Source organism: Podarcis tiliguerta (assembly GCF_965153285.1).
Source record: "Podarcis tiliguerta genome assembly, chromosome: 5".
In the NCBI taxonomy this organism is placed as follows: Eukaryota; Metazoa; Chordata; class Lepidosauria; order Squamata; family Lacertidae; genus Podarcis; species Podarcis tiliguerta.
In genome coordinates, this window is record NC_139538.1 from 94841141 (window position 1) to 94868195 (window position 27055).

A 27055-nucleotide genomic window follows, 5' to 3' on the forward strand; every position below is an offset into this window, starting at 1 on the left:
TGGATGAATGAAGGGTTAATGGGAAGTGGCTCAGCATGTAAGCTTCATGTAAGCAAATCTGTATGAGGCTCAGTATACACGCCATATAGAGGAGCACTGAGAAGCACACACAGATGAATTGTGAACAGGCTTCAGAAGGTAGAAACCTGCCTATCTTACTTGGAAGCAGATGAGATCTCGGGTGCTCCTCCATCTCTCTCTCACACACTTTTTAAATTGTCTGGAGAGTTCCAATATGTACAGGGACTGCAGCACAAGGGAAGTGAGAATTTAACCCTTCCACGTCCAAGAAGGTCAGCCCCCCCACCCCCTCCGTTTTAGCAGAGGTGGAGCTTGGTAATATGGCTCTCTGTGTGACGCCAAAATTTGACATCCCGCTGCCTTCCCAAAGTTGGGCAAGTGCTAACCAGGCTTTGGGAAGGAGTCACACCTCCTTCCCAAAGCCCAGCACTTACTAGACTTTGGAAAGGAAGCCAGGAGGTGCCCCCTTGCCCCCTGCGCTCTGGGTTGGGGAACCATTCGTGCTGCCGGAAATCTGCCTCTACTGCTAGGAAAACCATATATGTGTCAATTCCAAATAGCCTCAGGGAGGGATGGTGGTAAATCTGCTCCCTCTGTTGTACTGATTAGATTAGGCCTCCAGCATTTCTGTATGAAGAAAATGTCAAAAGACAAAGGTGCATTCAGACATCTCTGCTGCATATGTAGCTTAGCCCTTGAATGATTAATAATTTTATGAAATACTTTTACTTTTACCCATCTGCTTATACCATCTTTTCCCACTGGATATCAATTCATTCCTATCTCCCCCTAACATTCAATTTATCCTTGCATCATCAGCATGTTATAGATTTGCAAATCTCATATGAAAATGCACTTGTCTTCTCCACACTTTAACCTCTTAAATTCCACCTTCTCTTTTGTTATTTTTATGTATTTCCAACCTTCATTATAAATATTATGCTGTATGTGAGCAGTTTTTTGTTTCAATATTAGTTTGCAGTTATAAGAGGTAATCACTATGGGGGTGTATCTCTGGGGTTTGTGAAATACACTGTATAGGTATAGCAGAAGTTGAACAGGGAGCAGTAGATAGTGGAAAGGGAGACATTATGAAAGCAGAAGCAAAGAGTTAGAAAAATGGAAATCAGGAAGAAAGTGTTCAGAGAAATATTGCCTTATCTGTAAATAAAAAGAGCAACTAAAATGTGATTGAAAAATGGCAAAATGCAAAAGATGGAATTACTTTTTGTAGTCATGTCAACAATGATGGAATATGTTAGAGTGAAGAATAAATATTCTTCAGCAAAAAAAGCAAAAACCCAAAGTCCTATAAACACCTATTCATCTCATAGAATGAGATTTCTTTATTAAGGTGCATAAAACAAGAATGTATTGCCTCTGAAAGGTCACAGCAGGATAAAAACTGGAGAAGAGGAAGTTAAGGGGTGATATGATAGCCATGTTCAAATATATAAAAGGATGTCACATAGAGGAGGGAGAAAGGTTGTTTTCTGCTGCTCCAGAGAAGCGGACACGGAGCAATGGATCCAAACTACAAGAAAGAAGATTCCACCTAAACATTAGGAAGAACTTCCTGACAGTAAGAGCTGTTTGACAGTGGAATTTGCTGCCAAGGAGTGTGATGGAGTCTCCTTCTTTGGAGGTCTTTAAGCAGAGGCTTGACAACCATATGTCAGGAGTACTCTAATGGTGTTTCCTGCTTGGCAGGGGGTTGGACTCGATTGCCCTTGTGGTCTCTTCCAACTCTATGATTCTATGAAAAACTACAGCTGATTTTACATGCCACAGATAGTTGTATTAGTCCTTTTAGTGCAGAAAGCAAGATGTGGAAGCTCTCAGAGCATCTACTCACAATGCCACTGGTTTCTAACACTCCTGGCTGTGGCCTTGCTGCTTGAGGTTTTCCTTGCCTCTTGAGGCATCCAGTGCTCCATTTATCCCTCCACACATCAGAGTTCCATGTACAGGGGATTTGCTCATTCTTTTTATTATTAAATGTATATCAAACAAAACTTTACAGTATTCATGATTTGTGGAAAGGAGCTCAGAGTCTTGAAACAAGACAAACTGTATGGGTTGTATCCAGTGATCCTGCAAGTACTTTTTCCGGCACAACACTCTCCTCTCCCCTTGTCCCTGTGTGCCCTCCAAAAGTTCTCTAGAGGGTTGGGGGAAAACTCAGAACATATCTGGAGTGTGCATGGAGCGAGGAGAGGAAGGGTCAGTTCTATTGCACAAGCAAAAGCCAGTGTGGTGTAGTGGTTAAGAGCAGTAGTCTCGTAATCTGGGGAACCGGGTTCGCGTCTCCGCTCCTCCACATGCAGCTGCTGGGTGACCTTGGGCCAGTCACACTTCTCTGAAGTCTCTCAGCCCCACTCACCTCACAGAGTGTTTGTTGTGGGGGGAGGAAGGGAAAGGAGAATGTTAGCCGCTTTGAGACTCCTTAAAAAGGGAGTGAAAGGCGGGATATCAAATCCAAACTCTTCTTCTTCTTCTTCTTCTTCTTCTGTGTTCTTCTTTAACTACAACCCTGTGAGCCTACTGTTGTGCTTTGGCAAAAATGACAGAGAGGAAGATTTTCGGCTGCGGCTCCAACCTGGTGGAACGCTCTGTCACAAGAGACAAGGGCCCTGCAGGACTTGACATCTTTCCGCAGGGCCTGCAAGACAGAGCTGTTCCACCAGGCCTTTGGTCAGGGTGCAGCCTGACTCCCTCCTCTGGCAATCTTTACAAAACTTTAGTTTATGGTTGCCATCAATTTTGATTTTAATTAATTTTTATAATGCTTTTATAATGTTGCACTATTTTAGTGTTGTTAGCCGCCCTGAGCCCAGCTTCAGCTGGGGAGGGCGGGATATAAATAAAAATTATTATTATTAGACCATGGGCAGGCAAACTAAGGCCCAGGGGCAGGATGTGGCCCAATCACCTAAATCTGGCCCGCGGACGGTTCGGGAATTCGCGTGTTTTTACATGAGTAGAATGTGTCCTTTTATTTAAAATGTATCTCTGGGTTATTTGTGGGGCATAGGAATTGGTTCATTTCCCCCCCTTCAAAATATAGTTTGGCCCACCACATGGTCTGAGGGGCAGTGGACCAGCCCTCTGCTGAAAAAGTTTGCTGACCCCTGGTTTAGACCAACAGGTTTGCAGATCCCTCCACTTGCAAGCTGTATGCAAACGTGGGCTCTCACAACTATGTTCTCCTTGAGCAGAGGGCAGAAACTACAATTGTCTTTTGATACAACAGAATAACTAACATATGGGAAATCTTCTCCAATCCAGCAAGACGTTTAACTTGCATCTAGTTTTAGACACTTGACTAAGTTGCTTATAAATTAGGTAAATATCTACAAACCTTCTCATTTTGCATGTCTTAAAACATTAACAAAACAAATTATGATTGTCTATTTTTGGATCAGAAAGTATCACAACCTCCCATTTCATGGGAATTTCCCTCAATAGTGCTAAGTGCTGATTGTGCTGTGCTTAATGCCAAAACCTCCATCTTCATAGTTTTCAATTGCCACAAAAATGCTAGGTAGGACCTTCATGAAAACCCTTAAGCCGTCATGGCCTCTCACTTTGTCACGCAGAGTCCCAAATTCCCAGTTGCAAGCCTTCCCTCCCCATCCTTGTAAAAAAACCCACCCAAATCTTTCCCCACCTTTTCATTCATTGCTCCTTCCATCTCCGGGCCAGGAAAAGAGAGAAGCAGCACCCTACTTCAGGTTCTCTTTTGCACAGATTTACCAGCTTCTCAGCAACACTGCACACAATGGGGAGGCTCTGCTCTGCGTCCAAACCTCTTAGGTCCCGGCCCAATTTGTTTTCATTGCTGCCTCACCTTTCCTTGCCAGTTTCATTTGGGAACCTCAAGTGTCACTGAGGTGTGTTGCGGGCATTTCCTCTTTGGGTCCTTCTTTGAAAAAGATGCAAGAGTTCTGATCCTGCAGTTTTTCCCTCTCTGTGGCTTAAAATGAACCAGACTAGATTCCTGGAGTGTAGGGGCATTTGGGGAGATGGGGAGGGGTCTTCCGGAGCAAAAACCCCTCCCTCCAAAGCCCTTTCCTGCCTGGCTTCTCACTTGGATGGGAAAAAGACATTGATTTCTCCCATGAGCTAAATTGGAGTCGCCTTCTGAATATTGGGGCATGTGCAGAGTGCCCATTCAATATACCAGCGTTCGAGTCAAGAGGCGGGGGCTTAGGGCAAACTCGCTACAAACACAAGGGTCTTTATGCTTTAGATTGTGCTGAGCCAATCTCTGACTCAACTCTGCAACTCTGCTGACCCACTCTTTAAGGAACCAGCATATACACGCTGGTACTAACCCATAAAACCTTTTTTAGATGTCAAAATCAGCATTTTGAATTGTTCTCAGAAGTGGAATGGTTGCCTATGCTTCTGTTGATAAATTGCATGATTTCATTTCATTTCACTTTCAATTTGTATACCACCTTTATACATTAGTGTGCTCAAGGGTTAGAAATGACAAAATATATAACAATAATCACATTGGTTCTGTTTTCTACTATAATAAGGTAACAATCACATTGTCATTCTATAACAACTCAAAATGTCTTTAAAATAGGTGATCGGCTAAATAAACCCAAGATATGCAATGTTGTAAATCCTTTTTGAGTTTTCTTCTGAAGACTATGGTTCTATTTCTGTGTTACAGGGTTTCCCTTCTTTATGCAGAAAATAAAATGTTATTGGGCTGATACAACATATTTTATAAAGAGTAAAATATTGCACTTACGATGAAGCATGCATTTTGCTTTTACAGCATATATATTTTATGAGCAAACATGGATAATAATTTAAGTAATAATCATCTCCAAACTGTTTTCTGAATGATGGTTTGTTGTCTCACAAATTGAATGTGGCCTTCTGGACTTATAATAATGTTTTCAATATAGCTAGCAAATTGCCCATTCCCAGTTTATTACAACTGAGTCCAAATAAACAATGAACATTTTTTCACGCAGTTTTTGGTGTCTTTATTCTTTCAAATAGAAAATGTAATTTTCCTTCAAATCAGGTTGTCAACTCTCTCCCCCCCCCCCGCCCCCTGGTAAGCCAGGGCTATTTTGGAGGGGCATAACCATCACTGTGATCATTCCAGTGATATTAATTCTGTTAATTTTTTGTGTTTTTCAGGAGGTGCAGCAATGACAATGTGAATGTGCGATGATGAAAACATTTGTGGTTTGAAACTGTAAGTTTCCACTGTTGGTGCTTGCAGAGAAAAGTATGAGATTTTGAGACTGGAATGATGAAATTATTTTAAAAATACGTTAGATTGGGAGGTGATAAAATTCTGATACAGTGAACAAACAAACTGATGCCACTGATATGGTTAGAATCCAAAGGGGAAGCTGCACATGCTCATTAGTGCTCATGCCTAATTTTTCCAGAGTTTTCTGCAATCCCCCCACAAGCTGTTAAACATTTTTTTAAAAACCTACTAAATTTACATATAGTTTGATTTTACGAAGGGAAACTTGGCAAAAGGGAAAGTGCAAAAACAGCATTATTTCCATTGACATGTTCATTTACATTTACACCATTGTGTGTATGTTCCACCTCAACCTGCAGATCTCAGGCTATGTAATAACATACTTTTAAATACACTGGAAGTGGATAATCAATGCAAAACAATAGGCTGCAGGTTTTGAAAATGGACTACTTTGGTGGAGTCTTGAGTAAATATATAGAAAAGCAGACAAAAAAGCACAAACCTTAGATAGTCATTATTGTGCTACTTGTTTGTCGTATTTTTAAAGATGTGGGAGCCACAATTTAGGTTTGGGAGATCCAGTCTTCATATAAAATAATTTCATGAAAATTCATAAAAAATATTTACTGGTATGTGAGGAAAAAATAATCATTAAAGGAATGTACATCTGTGACACCCATTTTCTGGATTCAACAAAGCATGTTCAGTTATAACTGTTACAACATTCCTCTGGGTAATTCATGGTTTTATGAGTGCCATTGAACCATAGGAGAAAACAGACCTTATACTGATTTCTTTGGAACACACACTTGGTTGTAATCTCTTCACGCACAGGCATGCGGTAGATTGCAGCAATAATATAAACCTTCACTAATACGCTTAGACTAGGGGGAAATTAAAATTAAATAATTGTGTTTGCAAAACATTAAAACTGACATGCAATTTCTAAGCATTACTGCATTGTTCAGTAGATTTGTGATTCAAAAAGTCCTTACCATTGGAACATGTTGTGCCATGTGTTCTTTGATAAGTTTGTTTTCCTCCTTACTCACTAAAACACACACACACACACACACATCAAATCATCAAGTTGCTGAGTTGGAGAGATTTGTAATGAGATGTTCAAGTTGTTAGCATTTATCTTCCTCTCCTAAATCTCCTTCTGACATTAAATAAAGTGTATTTCAGGCAGATTAACTGTCAAACACTTATGCCAACTACATTTCCCCCCAATCTGCTTCTAGGTTTTCAGAAGGGAAAGTTGTGCATGATGAGGTACGGAACGAACATGGATATTTTTAGCCCGTATAGGAAGATAGTGGAGATGACCCCCTGAAAAAGCATCGCCACCCTCACACAGAGCAAGCATGGCTTTTGCCCAGTCGCACATTATGACAGCTAGAAGGCATCAGCACAGTAGACTAATAATTGAAGTTGATGAGTACAGCTCAAACCCGACACAGGCATTCACGTTCTACAACATTAACCAGGGACGTTTCCAGCCCCCACATGTGCAAATGTAAGTATTCTAGTTCTGTTATTGCTATACACAGACTTCTGAATGGTTATTGCTATGTCAATGTGGTATTTGATGGGCCAGTCAAAAGCCGGAATCGAGGGAATAGTGTTTTGGGGAAACATGTATTTTTATTAACAGATGCAAGGGGGAACACTGTGTTGTTTTACCTTGATATCTAATAAAATGGCAATAGGCAATTGCAGGAGCTTAGTTCTGTATTATACCCTTAATCAGTAACCACCCCACACCCTTATATGAACAGTTATTTTAATATGAAGCCTTTTAAAGAACAAAACAAGTCTCATTGTTTGGCTAGAGATTCAAGAGATCTGCACTGACAAAAGAATGGCAGCAACTAATGAAATAGTGTGAGCACCCATATGACAAATCCTAATTTGATTCTGACAGTATGTGAAAGGCACAGGGTGCTTAAAGTGTAATTAGATTAATGTGTTTGTTTTGACTTTTTGTGTACCGTGAAAACATCTGTAAAGTTAATTGCTCTGAAGGGTGATTTACTTTTAATGTAACATGGAAGATCATAACTGCAAAATGAACAGTGCTAATAATGTTGAGAGCCAGAAGGAAAAGAAAAGAAAATATTTAGCCATAACGGTCAAATGAAGTATTGACATTATTGTAATATATTTTGGTAAAGAATAAAAACTAGTACAATATCTTCTCTTTAGGTTCGTGGACTGTAACTTAATGAGTTCCAAACTATAGGTCATGTTTTTCAAAAACCAAACATGCACTGCGCATATTTGACATGCAAACAGAATTATGTTGGCCCATTACCTGGGTCTTCTGTCCCTCCCCTTTTGAATATGGGGACAACATTTGCCTGTCTCAAGTCTGCAGGGACCTCACCTGTTCTCCAATAATTCTCAAACATCATAGACAAAGGTTCTGAGATTACACCCATAAGCTCCTTTAGTACCCTTGGATGCAGCTCATCAGTCCCCGGAGATTCGAATTCATTTAAAGTAGCTAGGTGTTTCTTTACTACCTCTTTTCCTATCTTGGGCTGCATCTCCCTCTTTACATCATTTATTCTGTTATCACTTTCCTTTTGGGTGAAGACAGAGGCAAAGTAGGTGTTGAGTAGTTCCATCTTCTCCCTGTTTAGGTTTTGTTGGGTTAGTGTTGGTTAATTGTTTAGTTGGGGTTGGGGTTTATTTTAATTTGGGTAAAACTGTAAACTGTTTATTATTATTATTATTATTATTATTATTATTACTGTTGATTTATTGGTTTATCTATTTAATGTTTCATTTTTTTATTACGTTTTCATATATGCTGTAAGCTGCCCTGAGTGGCTGGGGAAACCCAGCCAGTTGGATGGGAAATAAATAAATAAATGATAGCTTTTCTCTGTCTTCTCCACGCAGAGGACCTACCACTTACCTATTTTTCCTCATGCTTTGGACATAGCCAAATAAACCTTTTTAAAATTTATTTTTAACCTCTCTTGCAAGCCTGAGCTCATTCTGAGCTTTAGCCTGCCTGTCCTCTCCCCTGCAACTGTTGGCTACTCATGTATACTCCTCCTTTGTTATTTCCCCTTTTTTTCATTTCTTATATGTGCCCTTCTTAACTCTCAGCTCATTGGTAAGCTTCTTATGCAGCCACACTGGTTTCTTGTTGGAATTGTTGCATTTGGGTCTTCATTATTTCTGCTTTTAGAGACTCCCATCCATCTTGGACTCCCTTCTCTTTGAGTATTCCTGACCATGGGATTTCATCCAGTAGCTCCTTAACCTTTTTGAAATTGGCATTCTTAAAGTCCAGAATGTATGTCTCTTGCCTCTGTATCATGAAAACCTGGAAGACATGATCATTTTCTCTCAAGTTTCCAAATCCTTCCACTTTGTTGATCAGTTCTTCACTGTTGATGAGGACCAGGTTCGAGATAGATGAACTCCTTGCTGCTGCTTCTACCTTCTGGGAGATGAAATTGTTGGCGAGGCCGTGGAGGAATTTGTTGGACCTTACATTCTTGGCAGAGTTTGAGTTCCAACAGATATTGGGGCATTGGTATCCCATGACTACTGTATCTCTCCTTTTTGAATGTTTGTTAATCTGCTCTAGTAAAGCATCATCCAAATCTTCAGTCTGGCTTGGCGGTCTGTAGCATCATCCAAATCTTCAGTCTGGCTTGGCGGTCTGTAGCAGACTCCCACAGTAAGGTCGCTGTTGTTTCTCTCTCCTGCTCCCTCTAGCTGTTCTGGCTTCGTGGGCTACCCCAGAGCTGCTCAGGAGCACAGGGCATCTGTGCCCAGCCTGCCCGCTGTTCCCAGGGCTGGAGGAGGAAGCCCGGGTTTCCCCCCCAGCCCCAAAGAGCAGCTCAGGAGCGTGCCGCACTCTGGCAATTTAGCTCCAGGGACCACACATTCGCTCCATAAGACGCACAGACATTTCCCCTTAGTTTTTAAGTGGGAAAAAGTGTGTCTTATGGAGCGAAAAATGTGGTAATTATAGTGGGAAAGTAGGAGAAACGGAGATTACTTTCAGCTACAGTTTCACCTCTGAAATTGCTTCAAAGATCTTCAGAGAATATTTGGCCCATCTACCTTACCTGTTCTGTAAGGGTTTTTTGAGTTGGTAATTTATTATTCATTTATTGTGTACAATAATAAAAAAGGTGCTCATAATTTATGTGAAGTGCTTTATAAATACTAAGTTTAATCTGAAATGTCTTAATGGTAGCCTGAACTGGGACTGGAACATTGCAGGCAAATTACTGTGCACAGTGTCTCCTTTTGCTGATTAAAAATACCTAGAGAGTAGAGTCAAAAGACTGGTGATTTCTTGGGAAATTTGGACTGAGGAAACCTGAAGCTACCAGTACCTAGTTCTGCCACACTTTGTATATTAGTATTGATATTTTTTTGCCACCCTATCTGGGTTCAAGCCTGGTTTTTCTTTATGTTCTGGCTGGCTTTTTCATGATCACATATTTTGTTCCCTTTGAACATGTTGACTACTTTTTGGACTATGTTATGCATCATGAAAATATATAGGAAATAGACTGCCCTAGACTGATTTATGAAAAGGGTATGTTTCATTATATCTACCGTATTTTTCGCTCTATAAGACGCACCAGACCACAAGACGCACCTAGTTTTTGGAGGAGGAAAACAAGAAAAAAAAAATATTCTGAATCTCAGAAGCCAGAACAGCAAGAGGGATCACTGCGCAGTGAAAGCAGCAATCCCTCTTGCTGTTCTGGCTTCTGGGATAGCTGCGCAGTCTGCATTCGCTCCATAGGACGCACACACATTTCCCCTTACCTTTTAGGAGGGAAAAAGTGAGTCTTATAGAGCAAAAAATACAGTAACTTATATGAAGTAGTTACCATCCAGTTGCGCTGTGAAACGTGGGGGCTTAATACTCTATGCAAAGGTACACTGTGCTAGATAGTTTAGCATTAAGTGTTTATAATGTATTACAACATGTGCATATGAAACTTAACAAAAAATGGCTGGCGAAGCACTGCTATGGGGCAATTGAGAGAAAGAGGAAAGCATGCCTTTCCAGTAGCCATTGGGAGCTGGCAGTGGATAGTGCCGGTGACTCTGTCAGAATTGTGCAGGTATGTGGCTGCTGACAGCTCGCTGTCCTCTGGCACAGGTGCAGGTTGCTGACTTCAGCAAGGGCCAACAATAAGCTTCCAGGCTGTTAACTGAGCCTTACTCCCCACTGCTGTCTCCTGACAATTATCAGTAAGGATGTGACCTGCCCCTAGATTGTATTTCAGTGGCAGCGCAAGCAAGATTTCCAACAGCAAACTGCCTCATCAGCTGCTGGTAGACACAACTCCATTTATACGCTATTTTTATGTTTGTGTTTCAAATGATCTCTGTTAGAACTGGGCAATATCTGCTTTCCAACATTGTAATATATCGCCAGCCACGGAGATGCACATCTTTTGCCTCTTCTTGGTGAGGCCAGGCAGGCAGCGCTGCCCTGGGTGGAGCACATCAGCTGGTGCACTGCATGCCATGGCACCACAGAGCTGCCGGTCTCCCCGGAACCGCCCCAACAATAGTCTCACTGTGCAAGCGGCAGCTACCAGGAGCCGCCGTTCTACTCAGTGCAAGGAGGAACCAAGGGAGGGGACAGCCTGCCAGTGGGTGTATGGCCAGGGGGAAAAATGAAGTCACTGGCTAGCAGGCAGGCAAGCCCCATTCCCGAGGCTGGTGGCTGGGCTGCAGAGGGAGGGTGTGGCCAAGCACCAGGGGGTCATCAAGTGGCCTGACTGAAGTGTGCAGTGCTGGCTGGGAGCAGCACTGGGGATTCATGAAACATTGCCTGATAGGAAATTCTGAAATCGCTCTCTCAATTTTATCTTTAAACCGGCTTCAGGCAAAGTTTCTCTATATCGCCCAGGCCTAAACTCTGTACCTGTTGTTAAACAGCTATTTTTCTTGAGCTTTTTCAGACTGGTTTTCCTTGAAAGCTTATAGACGTTTCGGTTATGTATAATCTATGTTAATGTAAATATTACAGAATTGGTTATTTAGGCTGTAATCCTAACCATGTCTACTCAGAAGTAAGACCACTTAAAGCAGGTTTACTCATAGGTGAGTGGGATTAGGATTGCAGCACACACTCAAAATATCTGTAGATCTGCAATCCAGATCATGTAAACTGTTCTCTCTCCAAATCAATATCACTACAGATAAGCAAGTTATTGATTTAACTATTGTGAAAAGTTGAAAAAAATGTATTTGAAAAATATATTTAAAGGTTTTCTCTAAATGGTATGTTAACTGAACTTCAACAAGAAGAGGTATTTATTCATTTGCAGTAAGGAAAAAATAGCTATAAAGTAATAAACATTTCTGATTTATTTTTACAACAATTTTGTCCAACAATTATGAAAACTCTGAGTTAAAAAATGTACTGCTTGTCTGCTTGACTATTCTGATTGCTGTGTCATACATGGTGAGAGTGTATTGGATTTGCAAACTAGATGTGTGAAAAACACAGTCATGTGATTACATTTTGTAATAATTCCTCAATATTTTTTACATAGGGTGGATCCTGTTCCACATGACGCTCCTAAGCCTCCAGGATACACACGTTTTGTCTGTGTATCTGATACTCACTCCAGAACAGATCCTATCCAAATGCCATATGGTGATGTTTTAATACATGCTGGTGATTTTACTGAACTGGGACTGCCTAGTGAAGTTAAAAAATTCAATGAGTGGTTAGGTGAGTATAGCGTTACAAATAATTTCTAAAGCTAGTTTCATTTAACCATACCTCTGCTTCTGAGAATTATGAATATTAATTTTGTCTTGGTGTTGAAGTAAGTGATCAGCACAATGACAAAATCAGATTACTGTGTGCTTCAGCTGTAAGAAGCAGCAGTTTGAAGTCATGATTTTTTGCTTCCTGAATTTTTAAACTTTGCTGCAACTCAACAGTTGAACCTTTGATGATTTGCATAGCAACTCTTGCAAACATGGCAAACATTTATTTACCCCAGAGGCTGATAATTTTTCTGTTTGTGGCTCAGCTGCACTGCAGTCCTGAAATCCAAACAAAGCAAAGCACGAGCATGTAGTTGCTGCCTTGGCTAGAGATGCAGATGCCTTTTGTAGGAACTGTTGGCATTGTTCACTGAAATTCTCTTCCATTGGGCAAGCAAGCAAGCAGTAATCTACATGCACTCCTGTATTGTTTGGAGTAGGCTTTTAAAGTATAAGCTTTAGTTTTGCTTCACTAAGTGGCTACCCCACTATTCCCATGAATCATGGATTTCCACTTTGACGGATATTTTCCTGAATTATCTCTCAAAAGAATAGGAAAAATGGCTGAAAACTGAGATTCATACATAGCATTGAATATTTTTAGACCCCATTAAAATGAATGGTCCTAAAGTAAGCACGTAGGATGAAAAAAATTCTTTTTGGTATGAATGAACACAATAGACTTCATATGTCATGAACTGATTGAAGCAGTGGTATGAGTTAAGACTTATTTTAAGCAAAGCAAGAAAATGATGAGTAGTGTATATTTTTAGCACTGTTGAACCTCTTGTCATTAGAAGGCTAGCCTAACTGGTATAATGATGTGTGAATTTGTATATATGCGAATATATATCAGTGACCAGCTTTAATGATGGAAAGCTTTGCAGCAGATGGAATTAGAGAGGTGCAGCAGGTCAAACAATACAGAAAGCATTTTGAATCTTAAATCCTTTCTGCATCCACATTAGATTATGATGGAATATTCAGATGGGTAGTTTGGATGTGATCAGAGATTATGCCCTGCTCCTTTAAACTGCTTTAGCGAGGCAACAACTTAGCCCTTGTTTCAGTGTTGAACAGTGCTGATGTGTAGAATTTAAAGTCAGTTTTCTGTTTCATATCATGTTGTGTCCCTGTGCATTAGGCATCTTAAACATTGAGGGCATTTTCGCACATGGGGCTGAATACAGTTCTTCCTTTAACAGCAAATTCGGTTGGTGAGTGCCAACAGGGAATGGATCTAAAATAGGGCCAATGAGAAACATATTGGCATGTCTGGAAAAGAGCGTAGGGAAAAATAGAGTAAGATATAATTGCTTGAAGAAGGAACCTTCCAGGCACACAATGAATACCAAAGAATACCATTTACATTTGCTGTTCCCTGTTGTTGAGGAGTCACAGCTACACTAAAATTCTGATTTACCCCCCCATTGTTTTCTGTGGGCACCTTTGACTTTTGTCTAGGGGTGAATAAAGATATAAAAGAATCAGAAGTTGGGCAACTTATGTGTCATTCAGTTTAGTGTGTGGTTGAGAGAAGTTGAGATACAAAATGTGAGGGTGTCAGTTGAGGAAGGGAAGAAACGGAGGTTTGGACTGGTGTTCAAAATTAGCCAGGCACATTTTGCACCCGGCTTTTGACCACTTGCGACCAGGTGAAGATTGCCTGGGTGCCAGGATGATGCCTGACCTCTCCACCATCTGGAGGTGCATGCCTCGGGATCATTGGATCTGGACTGTTTTCAGACACTAATACCTCATCCTGTAGAATTCTAGCAGTTATATTTTATCTGCACAATAGGGAATAAATTTCTGGAACCAAAGTGTTTTTTCTGTGCAGCCTGAGCAGGAGCAGTCACCATTAAGAAAAAGAGGTAGGAATTGGCCAATACAGTGGTGCCCCGCAAAACGAATGCCTTGCAAGACGGAAAACCCGCTAGGCAAAAGGGTTTTCCGTTTTGGAGGTGCTTCGCAAAACAAATTTCCTATGGGCTTGCTTCGCAAGACGAAAATGTCTTGGGAGTTCCTGCGATTTTTTTCCGCTCCCCACCCCCTTTTTCTAAGGCACTAAGCTGCTAATAGCCTTTTAGCAGCTAATCCGCTAATCCCTTAAGCCTTTAATAGCCGCTAATAGCCGCTAAACCGCTAATAGCGCTAATCCGCTAATCCGCTAATAGGGTTGCTTCGCAAGACGAAAAAACCGCTAGACGAAGAGACTCACGGAACAGATTCTTTTCGTCTTGCGAGGCACCACTGTATATATTTGGACTGTCCCTGGATCAAGTGACTTTTCTTCTTGATGTTCTCAGAGCCCTTAACCTAGCTCAAGGTTGTCATTTGAAATAGCCAGACGTTTAATCAATCACAGTCAGTCCATTATTTGAAAAATAAGACTTAAGAGCCATCTTGCCCCCAAAGGGGAACTAGACGTTCCGTTTTGGTGACTGTATCCTTGGTTTAAGGAGCCATTTGGCACCCAGCTTATACACCTGAGTTTCTAACACTGGTTGGTGGAGGGGAAGAATGATTTGCTTAGTGAGTACTCTGGAGTGAGGGGGTGGGTGTGCTATATGGGGATGTTTTAGGAGGAAGGAAAGTAAAAAAGACACCTTTGCTTTTCCCCATTCACTAGCGGGAAATGCTGTTTCACCACTTATTGCGAGTGGAGGGAGTTTGTCCCACTGTCTGGGAGGGTGGCTAGGACCCTCATCACATCACCAGGGTGGGGTTGTGCAACCATTGAGAGCAGGCTTCCTCGACCTCGGCCCTCCAGATGTTTTGAGACTACAATTCCCATCATCCCTGACCACTGGTCCTGCTAGCTAGGGATCATGGGAGTTGTAGGTCAAAAACATCTGGAGAGCTGAGTTTGAGGAAGCCTGATTGAGAGCAAGGCTCTGGCCATTTCCTTGCTCCCTATAAAAATTCAGCCTACTGATGTTCAGTTTCCAGCCACAGATCCTTTGTTCTGTGGCCATTTAATCCAGTCCAATGCAAGACAGTTCTATGAGCTGACCAGGACAATTATGTTTTCTAGTATTCTTTTCCTGAAAGTTGTTTCAGCTAGCCATTCAAGCAAGAATGTTTACTTTTAAACACACACACACACACACACACACACACAGACACACAGTATTTAGAGTCATTAGTCCCATCTCTTCCAACAGAGATTTGACAGGCATCCTTGCTATGGACTTTCAGGTGTCTCTTGAAGATCCTATTTAGGCTGACAGGTTTATGCAGCTGTTTAAATGTTCTTTACCAGCCAGTCGTTGTCAGAGTTACTTTGTACTGGTCTTCTAGTCTTTTATGTTTTAGTTCAATCATTGTACACCACCTTAATATTATACATGCGGTGGTGGTATATAATTTTTTAACATAAACAAATAATATAGGATGGTGGGACTGTGCAGAATAGGGCAATAAAACAGAGTGGCTCACAGATGAGGAAAGCAGAAAAATACTAGTTTGTTAAAGAAAGAAAGGAGTCCTCTTTGGGAAAACTGAGGACTGCCCCTATGTAAGCCAGCTTGAGTCCTTGTCAGGGAAAATGTGGGGGTGGGGGGAGAAATGAGTAAGTAAGTAAGTAAGTAAGTAGACAAGAGGATAAGCAGAGCCACCCATGTAACCATCTAATCAAACTCAGAGTTTAAGAGAAAATTAGGATTGGGGGAGCATGTGTTATTATAGCCTAACCCCATTTTTGTTCTCCTCCCCATTACTCTCCCCCCCCCCATTGCAGTCCTTTGGGGGTGATTAATTGGAATCAGATGGGAAATCATTTTCACTGATCCAAGTTAATGGGAGTACAGTCCCAACTGTTTAAAGGATCGTGGATGGTGAGTGAAATTAGTATAATGGCCATTTTCCAATCCAATGGTTATGAAGAAGCATCTCTAGCAGTATGTGCTACCCAAGGTATGGCTTTAATTCTATTGCAGTACAAGAACTGTCAGCCAGAAGGACTCTATGGGAGGCCAGTCATCGACTCAGAGCTCTTAGCCAAGTTCAGATGTTTAGGAGATGAGTAATTATATAAAATTTAGGAAACATCTGAAGGCAGCCCTGTATAGGGAAGCTTTTTAAGGTTTAATGTTTTACTATGTTTTTATATTTGCTGGAAGCCACCCAGAGTGTCTGGGGCAACCCAGTCAGATGGACGCGGTACAAATACTACTACTACTACTACTACTACTACTACTAAATTATTTATACCCCACCCATCTGGCTGGGTTTCCCCAGCCATTCTGGGCTTCTTCCAACAGAATATTAAAATACAATAGTCTATTAAACTTTAAAAGCTTCCCTAAACAGGGCTGCCTTCAGATGTCTTCTAAAAGTCTGGTAGTTGTTTTTCTCTTTGACATCTGGTGGGAGGGTGTTCCACAGGGCGGGCGCCACTACCGAGAAGGCCCTCTGCCTGGTTCCTTGTACCTTGGCTTCTCGCAGGGAGGGAAGCACCAGAAGGCTCTCGGAGCTGGATCTCAGTGTCCGGGCAGAACGATGGGGGTGGAGACGCTCCTTCAGATATACTGGACCGAGGCCGTTGAGGGCTTTAAAGGTCAGCACCAACACTTTGAATTGCGATTGGAAATGTACTGGGAGCCAGTGTAGGTCTTTCAAGACCGGTGTTATGTGGTCTCGGCGGCCGCTCCCAGTCACCAGTCTAGCTGCCGCATTCTGGATTAGTTGTAGTTTCCGGGTCACCTTCAAAGGTAGCCCTACATAGAGCGCATTACAGTATTCCAAGCGAGAGATAACCAGAGCATGCACCACTCTGGCGAGACAGTCTGCGGGCAGGTAGGGTCTCAGCCTGTGTACCAGATGGAGCTGGTAGACAGCTGCCCTGGACACAGAATTGACCTTCGCCTCCATGGACAGCTGTGAGTCCAAAATGACTCCCAGGCTGCGCACCTGGTCCTTCAGGGGCACAGTTACCCCATTCAGGACCAGGGAGTCCTCCACAGGGAAAGAGCACATCTAGCTGGCTACCTTTGAGGTCAGTCACCTTTTCTTCCCTCTTAGCCAGTGGTGAGGAAAGAAAGTTGAAGGAAGGTCGTGTATTGGCAGCAGGGGGAAATGGCAGAGGAAATGTTGTTTCTTCCTTTGCCCTGTTTCCACTTTCTTGTTGGCCCTGTCTTGAATGCATAATGATTCTGTTAGTGTGAAAGGTTACATTAGAACAGTTCTCCAGCTTTCTTGTTTAGTACCGTAGTCCTAAAGTTAGCTTTTCAGTTACTCATTTGATTTTCCTGTTCCTGGCAGAAACTCATAAAGAGTGCTTTCCCTTCAAATACTCTAAAAAGTTGTATGTGGTACAATATATGAATTCTGCGGTTTTAGCTGGAATGCCATTTGAGACAACATGTTGATTTACTTCATACGGGTTCTATAGTAGAGAATTGTTCTCTCTTTTGCTGTTTCCTTATTGTTGCTAGGAGAGTGCATGCTCTTTTAGTGGGATACGGTTTTAAATACCAGACAAATAGTTCTCGGGGTTTTAATTAGTATACAATTTATTTACACTAAGCATATAAAAACTTACCCAGATTCCTTGAAAGAATTTCTTGTTTTCAATAAACCACCCCATGTGCCTCTTCCACCCTCCTTCTCCTGCTCTCTTTATGTCTGTGATCTTGCTAATTTGTTTGAAGGAATAATTGACACCATATGGCAAGAGCTTTCACCCTTTCCCACATATTCTTGCTGCATCCCAGATTGCATTATTTAACCCTCCCCTTACAACTTTTTTTTATTACTTTCTTAGATTTGGTTCCTCTCATATTCAAATATATTCTGCCATTTTCTCTAGCCTCAGAAATCCTTTTCTCATCTTTTAATGCCTATCAAACTGTCCTTCTTTCATAGTTGTGTCCCTTTTCTTTGTGTTTGCTTATTACATTCTTCCAGAAGTTTCCAGGCATTCTTTCAAGTGTTGCCCAACTTTATTTATTTTATTTTATTCTTTTTATAAATGGCTTCCCATAAAATAGCTCAAAGTAATTTCACAGTAAAAACATCAACTGTTAAAAACAATTCCATATATACAGAAAATTAAATACAATTCAAAATATTAAAAACAATTTCAAATCCAACACAGATGCAGACTGGGATGAATATCTACACTAAAACAGATTGTTTTAAAAGGAAGGTCCTAAGTAGGAACCAAAAGGCAACAGAGGTGGTACCTGCCTGTTAGTTAATGGGAGGGAGTTTCAAAGAGCAGGTGCCATCACCCTAAAGGCCTGATTCCTGTATTGACCTCTTGATAAGATCATATAGATGGGGTATATAAGGGGTGAGAAAGTCCTTTAGGTATCCTGGTCCCAAGCTGTGTATGACTTTGTACACCAGAAACAAAATATTGAACTTAGCTCAGCTGAACTGGCAGCAAGTCCAATTCTTTCAGCACTTGTGTAGCATGGTGATTCTAGTCTGCCCCAGTGAGCAATTCAGCTGCTGAATTCTGCACTAGCTGCTGCTTCTCAACCAAACTGAAGGGCAAACCTACACAGAGCACATTGAGGTAATCTAGTTACCAGCAGCGGTCTGATAATCCAGGTCCAGAAATGGCCATAGCTGTCTCACAAGCTGATGCTGGTCAAAGGTACTCCTAACCACTGAGGTCACCTGGGCCTCTAGGGACAGAGATGGAGGACCTGCAAACTATGAACAACTGAGCAATAACCCAGACTTGGGAACCACCCACCTGCACACCTCTGTCTTGTCAGCATTCAGAGGTAGTTTGTTCTTCCTCATCCAACCCACCACTGAGTCCAGGCAGCAGGTACATGGCTTGCAAGCATGACCTCTCCTGCTTCACATCTTAGAGGTAGATAGCATCACTCTACTGATGACTCTTTGCTCCCCAACCCCTAATGGCTTCATATTGCTGACAAGATGGCAGACCATGGCACCCCACAGCACAACTGCCAGGAGATTGAGCAACAATCATCTAATACTATTCTCTGAAACTGATATAAGATCTGAACCTTGCCTCCAATAACCACCTCACCAAGACTGTTCAAGAGAGTAACATTGCATCAAAGACCATTGGGAGATCGAGTAAGGACAACAGGGTCACGCTCCTCCTTTCCTTCTCCCAATAAAGGCCATTCTTCAGGTCAGCCAAAGCCAATTCAGTCCCATAATCAGGCCTGAACCCAGAATGTTGGGGGTTGAAATACGCAAGAGTCCCTGCAGCTGCCCCACCACACCCCTCTTAATCACCTGAAAGGGGGTATTTGCCACCAGGTGGTACTTGTCGCAAAGCAGTGGGCCCAGGCTTTCATTCCGTGTTTCCTGTTAGGGTGTGAAACCTAAGACGCTGGCAAATTAGCAATGTCATGTGACTTTAAGTAGTCAAGCTCGTTAAGTTGTTAAGTTGCTCAGTATATAAAGAGTGTTTGTTTTTCTCTGCCTGTTGTTGGGGGAGTGCTGGACGTGAAGCAAAATGTGTGAAAGCTCCGGAGGTGTTTCTGTTATCTTTCTGCAATAAACCTGTCTTTGGAAAGGCAGGCTTCCCTGTGTCGTTATTTCTTTTGCTGCTGAGACTTTGGAGCTTGTACTGCAACAAGAATCTCTGCACTGGACTTAATTAATACTCTGCAAAGAAAGCTGTTGCTGGTGGCGCAGCGGAAGCGCTTACTGGACCAGTACACGGACTCTCTTAGGTTATGGATCGTGCTACGTTTCTACAGCTGTATTGTGTGCAGAGAAAGTGAAAGCAGCTTTCGGATGAGAGAAGACCGGCTTGGTCGTAAATCCAGCTCTTAAAGGAACTGAGAGGCTGGAGGCGTCTGAAAAGTGAGTAAAACAAATCCCAAGGGGAAAGAGAAGCAAGGGCACACAGAGGGAGTAGCAGCAAACCCCAAGAATGGCAGTGGAAAATTTCCAGGTTCCCTTTACAAAGTTGAACTCTGCTAATTACGTGCAGTGGTCTAAGAGGGCTCAAGTCTGGTTGGAAGCCAAAGAAGTGTGGGCTGACTATGTCCAGAGGCGAAAGCCGTTTGTGGCTGTTGCAGCAGATGCCACAGCAGAGCAACAGGCTGCTGCACATGCTCAGAACAGGGAACATGATAAAATGGACACTAAAGCTAGATGCATGTTGATGGTATCGATAGACGATTCCCAATTACCTCATGTGGAAAATTTAAGGTCTGCATTTGAAATTTGGGAAGCTCTTAGGCGAATTCACCATAGAGCCACGCCCGGAGAGAAGGTGAACATTATACGTGCTTTGTATGAGTTGAAACTGAAGCCAGGGGATAGTGTGGTTGAACACACGTCACAGATGACTGAGTATTTCAACCGACTGTCATCTCTAGGTGTAAATTTTCCTGAAAATATTAAAGTTTATACTCTGCTTAGCAGCCTGCATGCAGGGTTTGAAAACTTAGTACTAACTTTACAAGTTTTGCCAGAGGACCAGCTGAATATGAATTATGTGACTGGTAGATTGTGTGAGCAAGAATATCAACATCATCGAAAACGTATTGCTAATTCAAATACCCCAAGGGTTGGATGTTCAGATAATTCCCAGCGTGAGGGAACTAGCAGGCAGAGCTGTAAGGAAGCCTCACAAGTGTCTGCTATGGCCAGCAAGTCATGTTTTCGATGTGGCAGCAGGTTTCATTTGATAGCAAAGTGTCCAGAAAAGCAACAGGAATTTCAACAGTCCAAGGCCAGTTTCCGGAGCTACAGGGGAAGACGACGTGAGAACTACAAGAATCAACGATCCAGAGGGGGAGCAGGTGCTGATAAGGGACTATCTGCAATGGCAGCACAACAGAGTCCTAAAAGGAGCCAACAAACCTTGAAGTGGATAATTGACAGTGGAGCAAGTCACAGTTTAGTTCCAGCGACATCTAGTGGCAGCTTGATGAACTGCAAGACATTGCCAGTTGCAAAAACTGTGACTATAGCAGACAATAGTAAACGAGAAATGAACCTTAAAGGCACAATTTATGTTAACTGTTTGCAAACTAACCTTCCTGTTTTTGTTCTTCCAGGAATGAAGAATGGACTTTTGAGTGTGTCATGCCTGGTAAAAGGTGGTTTTAAGGTTGAGTTTGAAAATGATGTGTGCACCATTTCGAAACAGGGGAAGGAGCTAGTTAAAATTCCCTGTGAGGATGGGCTTTTTGTTTTGGATGAAGAGCAGTTAGCAGCAGGTAGATGTTCAACAGGTGAAGCGCAAGCTAAGTGTGTAAATAAGGCTCCTCATACAGGTTGTGTACATCTACTACACAGAAGGTTAGCTCACATATGCTTTAAGTATGTAAGCAAGATGCCAGATTTAGCTGAGGAATGTAACATTAAACCCTGTCCAAATTTTCTGGATTGTTGTGCTTGTAAACATGCTAAGGTTAAGACATGTAACTATCCTAGATCTGATAGAGTAAGCAAGAAACCCTTTGAACTTGTGCACACGGACGTGTGTGGCCCTATGCCAGTCAAATCGCTTGGAGGTGCGAGATTTATGCAAATTTTGGTGGATGATTTTTCAAGAGCTAGTTGGGTTTTCTTTCTGAAAGAAAAATCACAAGCAGCTTCCATCCTGATGGATTGGATTGAAGAAGTCGAATGTAAATTTGACACCAGGGTACGTAAAATACAATCAGATCGTGGTGGGGAATATGTGAACCACACGCTGGAGACGTGGTTAAAAAGGAAAGGTATAGTTCATAGACTTACCAATCCCTATTCACCACAGGAGAATGCAGTTGCCGAAAGAAAATTTCGAACATTACAGGAAGCCATTGCTGCTTTGTTGTTTGATTCTGGACTTCCACAGAGTTTTTGGGCTGAGGCTGCACTGTATGCGAATTATACATTTAACAGAGTGTACAATAGCGCAGTAGGCAACACTCCTTACTTCATGCTATTTGGAAAAAAACCAAAAATTGATCATCTAAGAGTTTTTGGATGTCGTGCTTTTGTGCTGGTGCCTAGGGCACAACGTAGGAAAGGCGATCCTAGGTCTAAAGAAATGGTTTTCTGTGGTTATCAAGCAAACACAAAAGGTTGGAGATTTGTGAATGTAGAAGGCAATCAAACGAAAATCACAATCAGCAGAAGTGCGGAATTTTGTGAACAGGATGGTTGGAATAAAATTCATGGAAATCCTGACATACTATTTGATGTGGTGAACAGTAGCAATGAAACTCAGGCCCCAGGGCAGGTATTAGTTCCAGAACAGGCTGAGGAATTTGAGTCCAAGGACGAGGGTGAGAAATCGTCTAGTTCACCCAAGTCTGTAAAGTCAGAATCTTCTAGCTCTAAAAGTTCACCTGTACAGCAAGAGAGACGTGTAAAGTCAGAATCAGAAAGTTCTTCAACTACTAGTGACAAACAGGTGACTACTAGTGACAAACAGGTGACGACAAGTGATTCTGAGTCAGAGGGGGAAACTGAAGGAACATCGCAGGAACTGCCAAGGCGTTCCAAGCGTGCCAACAAAGGTAAACCTCCTGAAAGGTACCAAGCTATTAGTGTTTGGGCTGGTTTGGCCAATTGCGAACCTGAAAGTTTTGAGGAGGTTGAGCAATTACCCCAGGAGGAGGCCAGTAGGTGGCGTGAGGCCATGCAAAAGGAGTTGAATTCTATGAAAGAACTGGGTGTGTTTTCCATCACCAAACTGCCAGAAGGTGCCAAGGCAGTAAGTTGTAGGTGGGTGTACAGGTTAAAGACAACAACGATGGGGAAACCAGAGTACAAAGCGAGACTTGTAGCTCGAGGTTTTACACAAAGAAAGGGGTTACATTATTCCGAAGTCTATGCACCCACTTCAAGGAGTGAAACCCTACGGGCACTATTAGCAGTTGCTGCTCAGAAAGGGTTTAAAGTGAATCAATTTGATGTCTCTACAGCTTATCTTCATTCAGACTTGGCTGAAGAGCTCTATATGGAGCTACCGCCAGGATTGAAAGTTAGTAAATCAAATCAGGTATGGAAACTACATAAATCTATTTATGGACTCAAGCAATCTGCTCACAATTGGAATGAGTGTTTGAATGACGTTTTGGTAGGCATTGGTTTTAGCAGGAGCAAGGCTGACAATTGCTTATATTTCAGAGGTTCAGGAGATGCTCAAGAATCTTTGCTTGTTTATGTAGATGACCTGATTTATACTTCAAAGACACAAGAACAAGTAAAAAAACTAGCCAAAGAGTTAAATAAACACTTCAAAGTTAAGAATCTTGGTGATGTGAAGGTCTATCTTGGTGTTCAGATAGATAGGACCAAAAATGGCAGTTTTCTACTGAATCAAAAAGGCAAGATATTGCAAATGTTGAAAAAGTTTGGCATGACGGAGTGTGCAGGTGTTAGAACACCAATGGAAATGGGTTTTGTAAAAGACAATGAGTTCAAGGATAGTGCTGAATTCAAGCGTGCTGAAATCTTTCAGTCAGCACTGGGAAGCTTACTTCATCTTTCGCAATGGAGTAGACCAGATATTGCTTACGCTGTTAACTTACTCAGCAGAGAAGCTTCAAAACCTAGTGTAAATGCATGGAAAGGAATTCAAAGAGTGTTAAGATATTTACAATACACCAAAGATTTTTGCCTTGAATTATCTTCGGAAGGACAAGCACAGATTACTTGTTGGGCAGATAGTGATTGGGCAAATTTAAAGGATAGAAAATCAGTGTCTGGCTGTGTAATAAAATTTGGTAACTCTCTGATTGGGTGGAGATCCAAGAAACAGAACCTGATTGCTTTGTCGTCAACAGAAGCTGAGTTCTGTGCCTTATCTGAGTTATGTAGAGATCTAGAATTTTACAAATGCTTGGCACAAGAGATGTATGAAAAGGCCATCACTCCAATCACTGTATGGGGTGATAATCAACCGTGTCTTAAGTTAGCACAAAATGGGCAGTTTAAAGGTCGTACAAAACATTTGGATATCCGCTTTCAAAATGTTTGTCAAACGGTAAAAGCAGGAATTGTTAAATTAAATTACTGTCCCAGTCATGAAAATCAAGCTGATGGTTTTACAAAACCGCTTGGGTTTCAGCGGCATGAAAACTTTTGTGAAGAAATGGGTCTGAAGTAATTTTGTTTTTGTATTGCCAGCGAGAGGGGGTGTTAGGGTGTGAAACCTAAGACGCTGGCAAATTAGCAATGTCATGTGACTTTAAGTAGTCAAGCTCGTTAAGTTGTTAAGTTGCTCAGTATATAAAGAGTGTTTGTTTTTCTCTGCCTGTTGTTGGGGGAGTGCTGGACGTGAAGCAAAATGTGTGAAAGCTCCGGAGGTGTTTCTGTTATCTTTCTGCAATAAACCTGTCTTTGGAAAGGCAGGCTTCCCTGTGTCGTTATTTCTTTTGCTGCTGAGACTTTGGAGCTTGTACTGCAACAAGAATCTCTGCACTGGACTTAATTAATACTCTGCAAAGAAAGCTGTTGCTGGTGGCGCAGCGGAAGCGCTTACTGGACCAGTACACGGACTCTCTTATTTCCTGCCATCTACCGCAATTCAAAATCTAAGTATTGTTTGCTTTTAAAGGCAATATGCACAACTTCTCGGAAGTATCTCTCTACCTATTCTCATTTTTTTACTAAATCCCCCTCTCGACTTTTTTGGATAGTACCATTTCTTTAGGTACTCATTTCCATTCCATAATAATAAAATGGCATTTATTTTAATAGTAATTAACTGTAAGTTAGGGACGCGGGTGGCGCTGTGGGTAAAAGCCTCAGCGCCCAGGGCTTGCCGATCGAAAGGTCGGCGGTTCGAATCCCCGCGGCGGGGTGCGCTCCCGTCGTTCGGTCCCAGCGCCTGCCAACCTAGCAGTTCGAAAGCACTCCCGGGTGCAAGTAGATAAATAGGGACCTCTTACTAGCGGGAAGGTAAACGGCGTTTCCGTGTGCTGCGCTGGCTCGCCAGATGCAGCTTCGTCACACTGGCCACGTGACTCGGAAGTGTCTGCGGACAGCGCTGGCCCCCGGCCTCTTGAGTGAGATGGGCGCACAACCCTAGAGTCTGTCAAGACTGGCCCGTACAGGCAGGGGTACCTTTACCTTAACTGTAGGTTAGCGATGTACTTCAGAAACAGCACCAGTAAATGTCCTCCATATAAGGATTGTAGAGAAGATTTCTCATGTAGTTCATCCCATAGTTACTCTCTTAAAAATCCTCTACGTGTCTATAGTCGGAAGCAGTGATGTGGAGAGGTAAATTATCCAGGGCTTTATTTTGTTGTTGAAAAAAAATCTGTTTCAAAAGTCCATTAGTAAGAATGAATGGGTGCAGATTGCAAGCAAGTATGGCAGTTTCAATGTTTTTAGCTTTGCCTGAATTTGCCCAGGGATTTCCCCATAGAAAATATTGATTGATTTTTTTCCAGAAAACCCACATCACTGGTCAGAAGCAAGTCCAATTTAGTTCAGTGGAGGTTATACCAAGTAAGGTAGTATACATTAGTCAATTTTCTTAGAAAATGACTTGTCTGACCACTATAAATGTAACATTGGATATGGAAAGCTGTTATCCTCATCACATGTACTTGGAAGTAACTTGTATTGAAATCAGTGACACCTTCTTTTAAGTAAATTGGTCTAGTTTCAAAATGGAGGTATATTTTTGAGCCAAGACAATTTTTTCCCCGTGTGTGTACATATACACCCACACCCACCTTTTTCCTTCCTATTAATATTGGTGCTGGGTTGTAGTATTTATTTGATATTTTAATGTTTAATTTAATTGCTAGCTTTTATTATTCAATGATGCTTAGATATAACAGTTTATAGGTTATTTAATAAGGTGTATTCATTTTCAATGTTCATGTAAATTTCCCAGACATCAGCCGAGTGTTTAAACACAGAACTGTCAATGAGATGCTTAAAATGCAATCTAAGACAGTTACACTGTCTTTACCGTATCACTCACTTCAGTATTCTAAAAGGTTGAAATGAGAAAGAGAAAGCGTTAAGTGAGCATTTATATGGTTGCCAGTGCTCTTGCAGAATACTAAAATCTGTTCAATAAAATATCTGCAGAAAAACAGAGCACAAACTGCTGTTAGGAGCTTGTGTATATGTCTCACTGAGGTTAGTTTATCATTTGTACTATTTATTTTCACACACAGCATAGGAAAGGCTACAAAAGCATAGCCATGTAAAGTGATTAGGCTCGGTTCTAGAACTGATGCTCCTTGCGGCAATTAAAGCCAACAAAAGAAGGAACAAGTCTGTGTGGAATCTAGAGCAGATCAGAAAGGTAGTGCACACAGACCAAGAGTAAACACTGGTAAACCAGCCTGGTCTAGGGCAGAGGGGAAGTAGCTGCCCTGCTAAACAAGGAGCTTGCCCCCTACTTGCCCCCCCCCCCATTGCTGGACTTTGGCATTAACATATACTGTTATTTTTCTTTCGGAGATCTAAACATGTCTTACACAGCTTGTGTGTGTATATGAGAGAGAGAGAGAGAAAGAGAGAAAGTTTTCAGTGAGAAAATGAAGTGAAAGGAAAGAAAGAAATATTTGAAACAGTGATACAATACAAATTATAGGTATACAGGTAATGCAGTTATTCCAACTAATGTGAAATTATTACCTGACCTGATCATTTTTTAAAATGCATTCCAAATAGAATTGTATTTATCTGTGCACTATCTGCTTCTAAAAGTAAACCGTTCATGTATTGCGATAGTTGTCATCTCTTCTATCCATTGCTAAAAGAATAGAAAATCCAAGCCATAGAAGAATTCCCAGCTTCCCTCTACTATCTGTGCTGTCTCTCTAAAATCCTTACTACAGTGGTGCCCCGCAAGACGAATGCCTCGCAAGACGGAAAACCCGCTAGACGAAAGGGTTTTCCATTTTTCAATGCGCTTCGCAGGACGAATTTCCCTAGGGGCTTGCTTCGCAAGACGAAAATGTCTTGCGAGTTTTGAGATTTTTTTTCGCTCCCCACCCCCTTTTTCTAAGCCACTAAACCGCTAATAGCCTTTTAGCAGCTAATCCGCTAATCCCTTAAGCCTTTAATAGCTGTTAATAGCCA

At 41.8% G+C, this 27055-nt stretch overlaps 1 protein-coding gene across 3 annotated transcripts in view; it reads left to right on the forward strand.

Moving 5' to 3' along the window:
- MPPED1 (metallophosphoesterase domain containing 1) overlaps positions 1-27055 on the forward strand; it is a 91080-nt gene that overhangs the window by 10385 nt on the left and 53640 nt on the right. For all 3 annotated transcript variants that reach the window (XM_083440938.1, XM_083440940.1, XM_083440939.1), the window contains 3 exons: positions 5191-5248; positions 6514-6788; positions 11830-12011. In XM_083440938.1, coding sequence (XP_083297064.1) covers positions 6637-6788; positions 11830-12011 — 334 coding nt within the window. In that variant the 5' untranslated portion in view covers positions 5191-5248; positions 6514-6636. The remainder of the gene's footprint in view (positions 1-5190; positions 5249-6513; positions 6789-11829; positions 12012-27055) is intronic.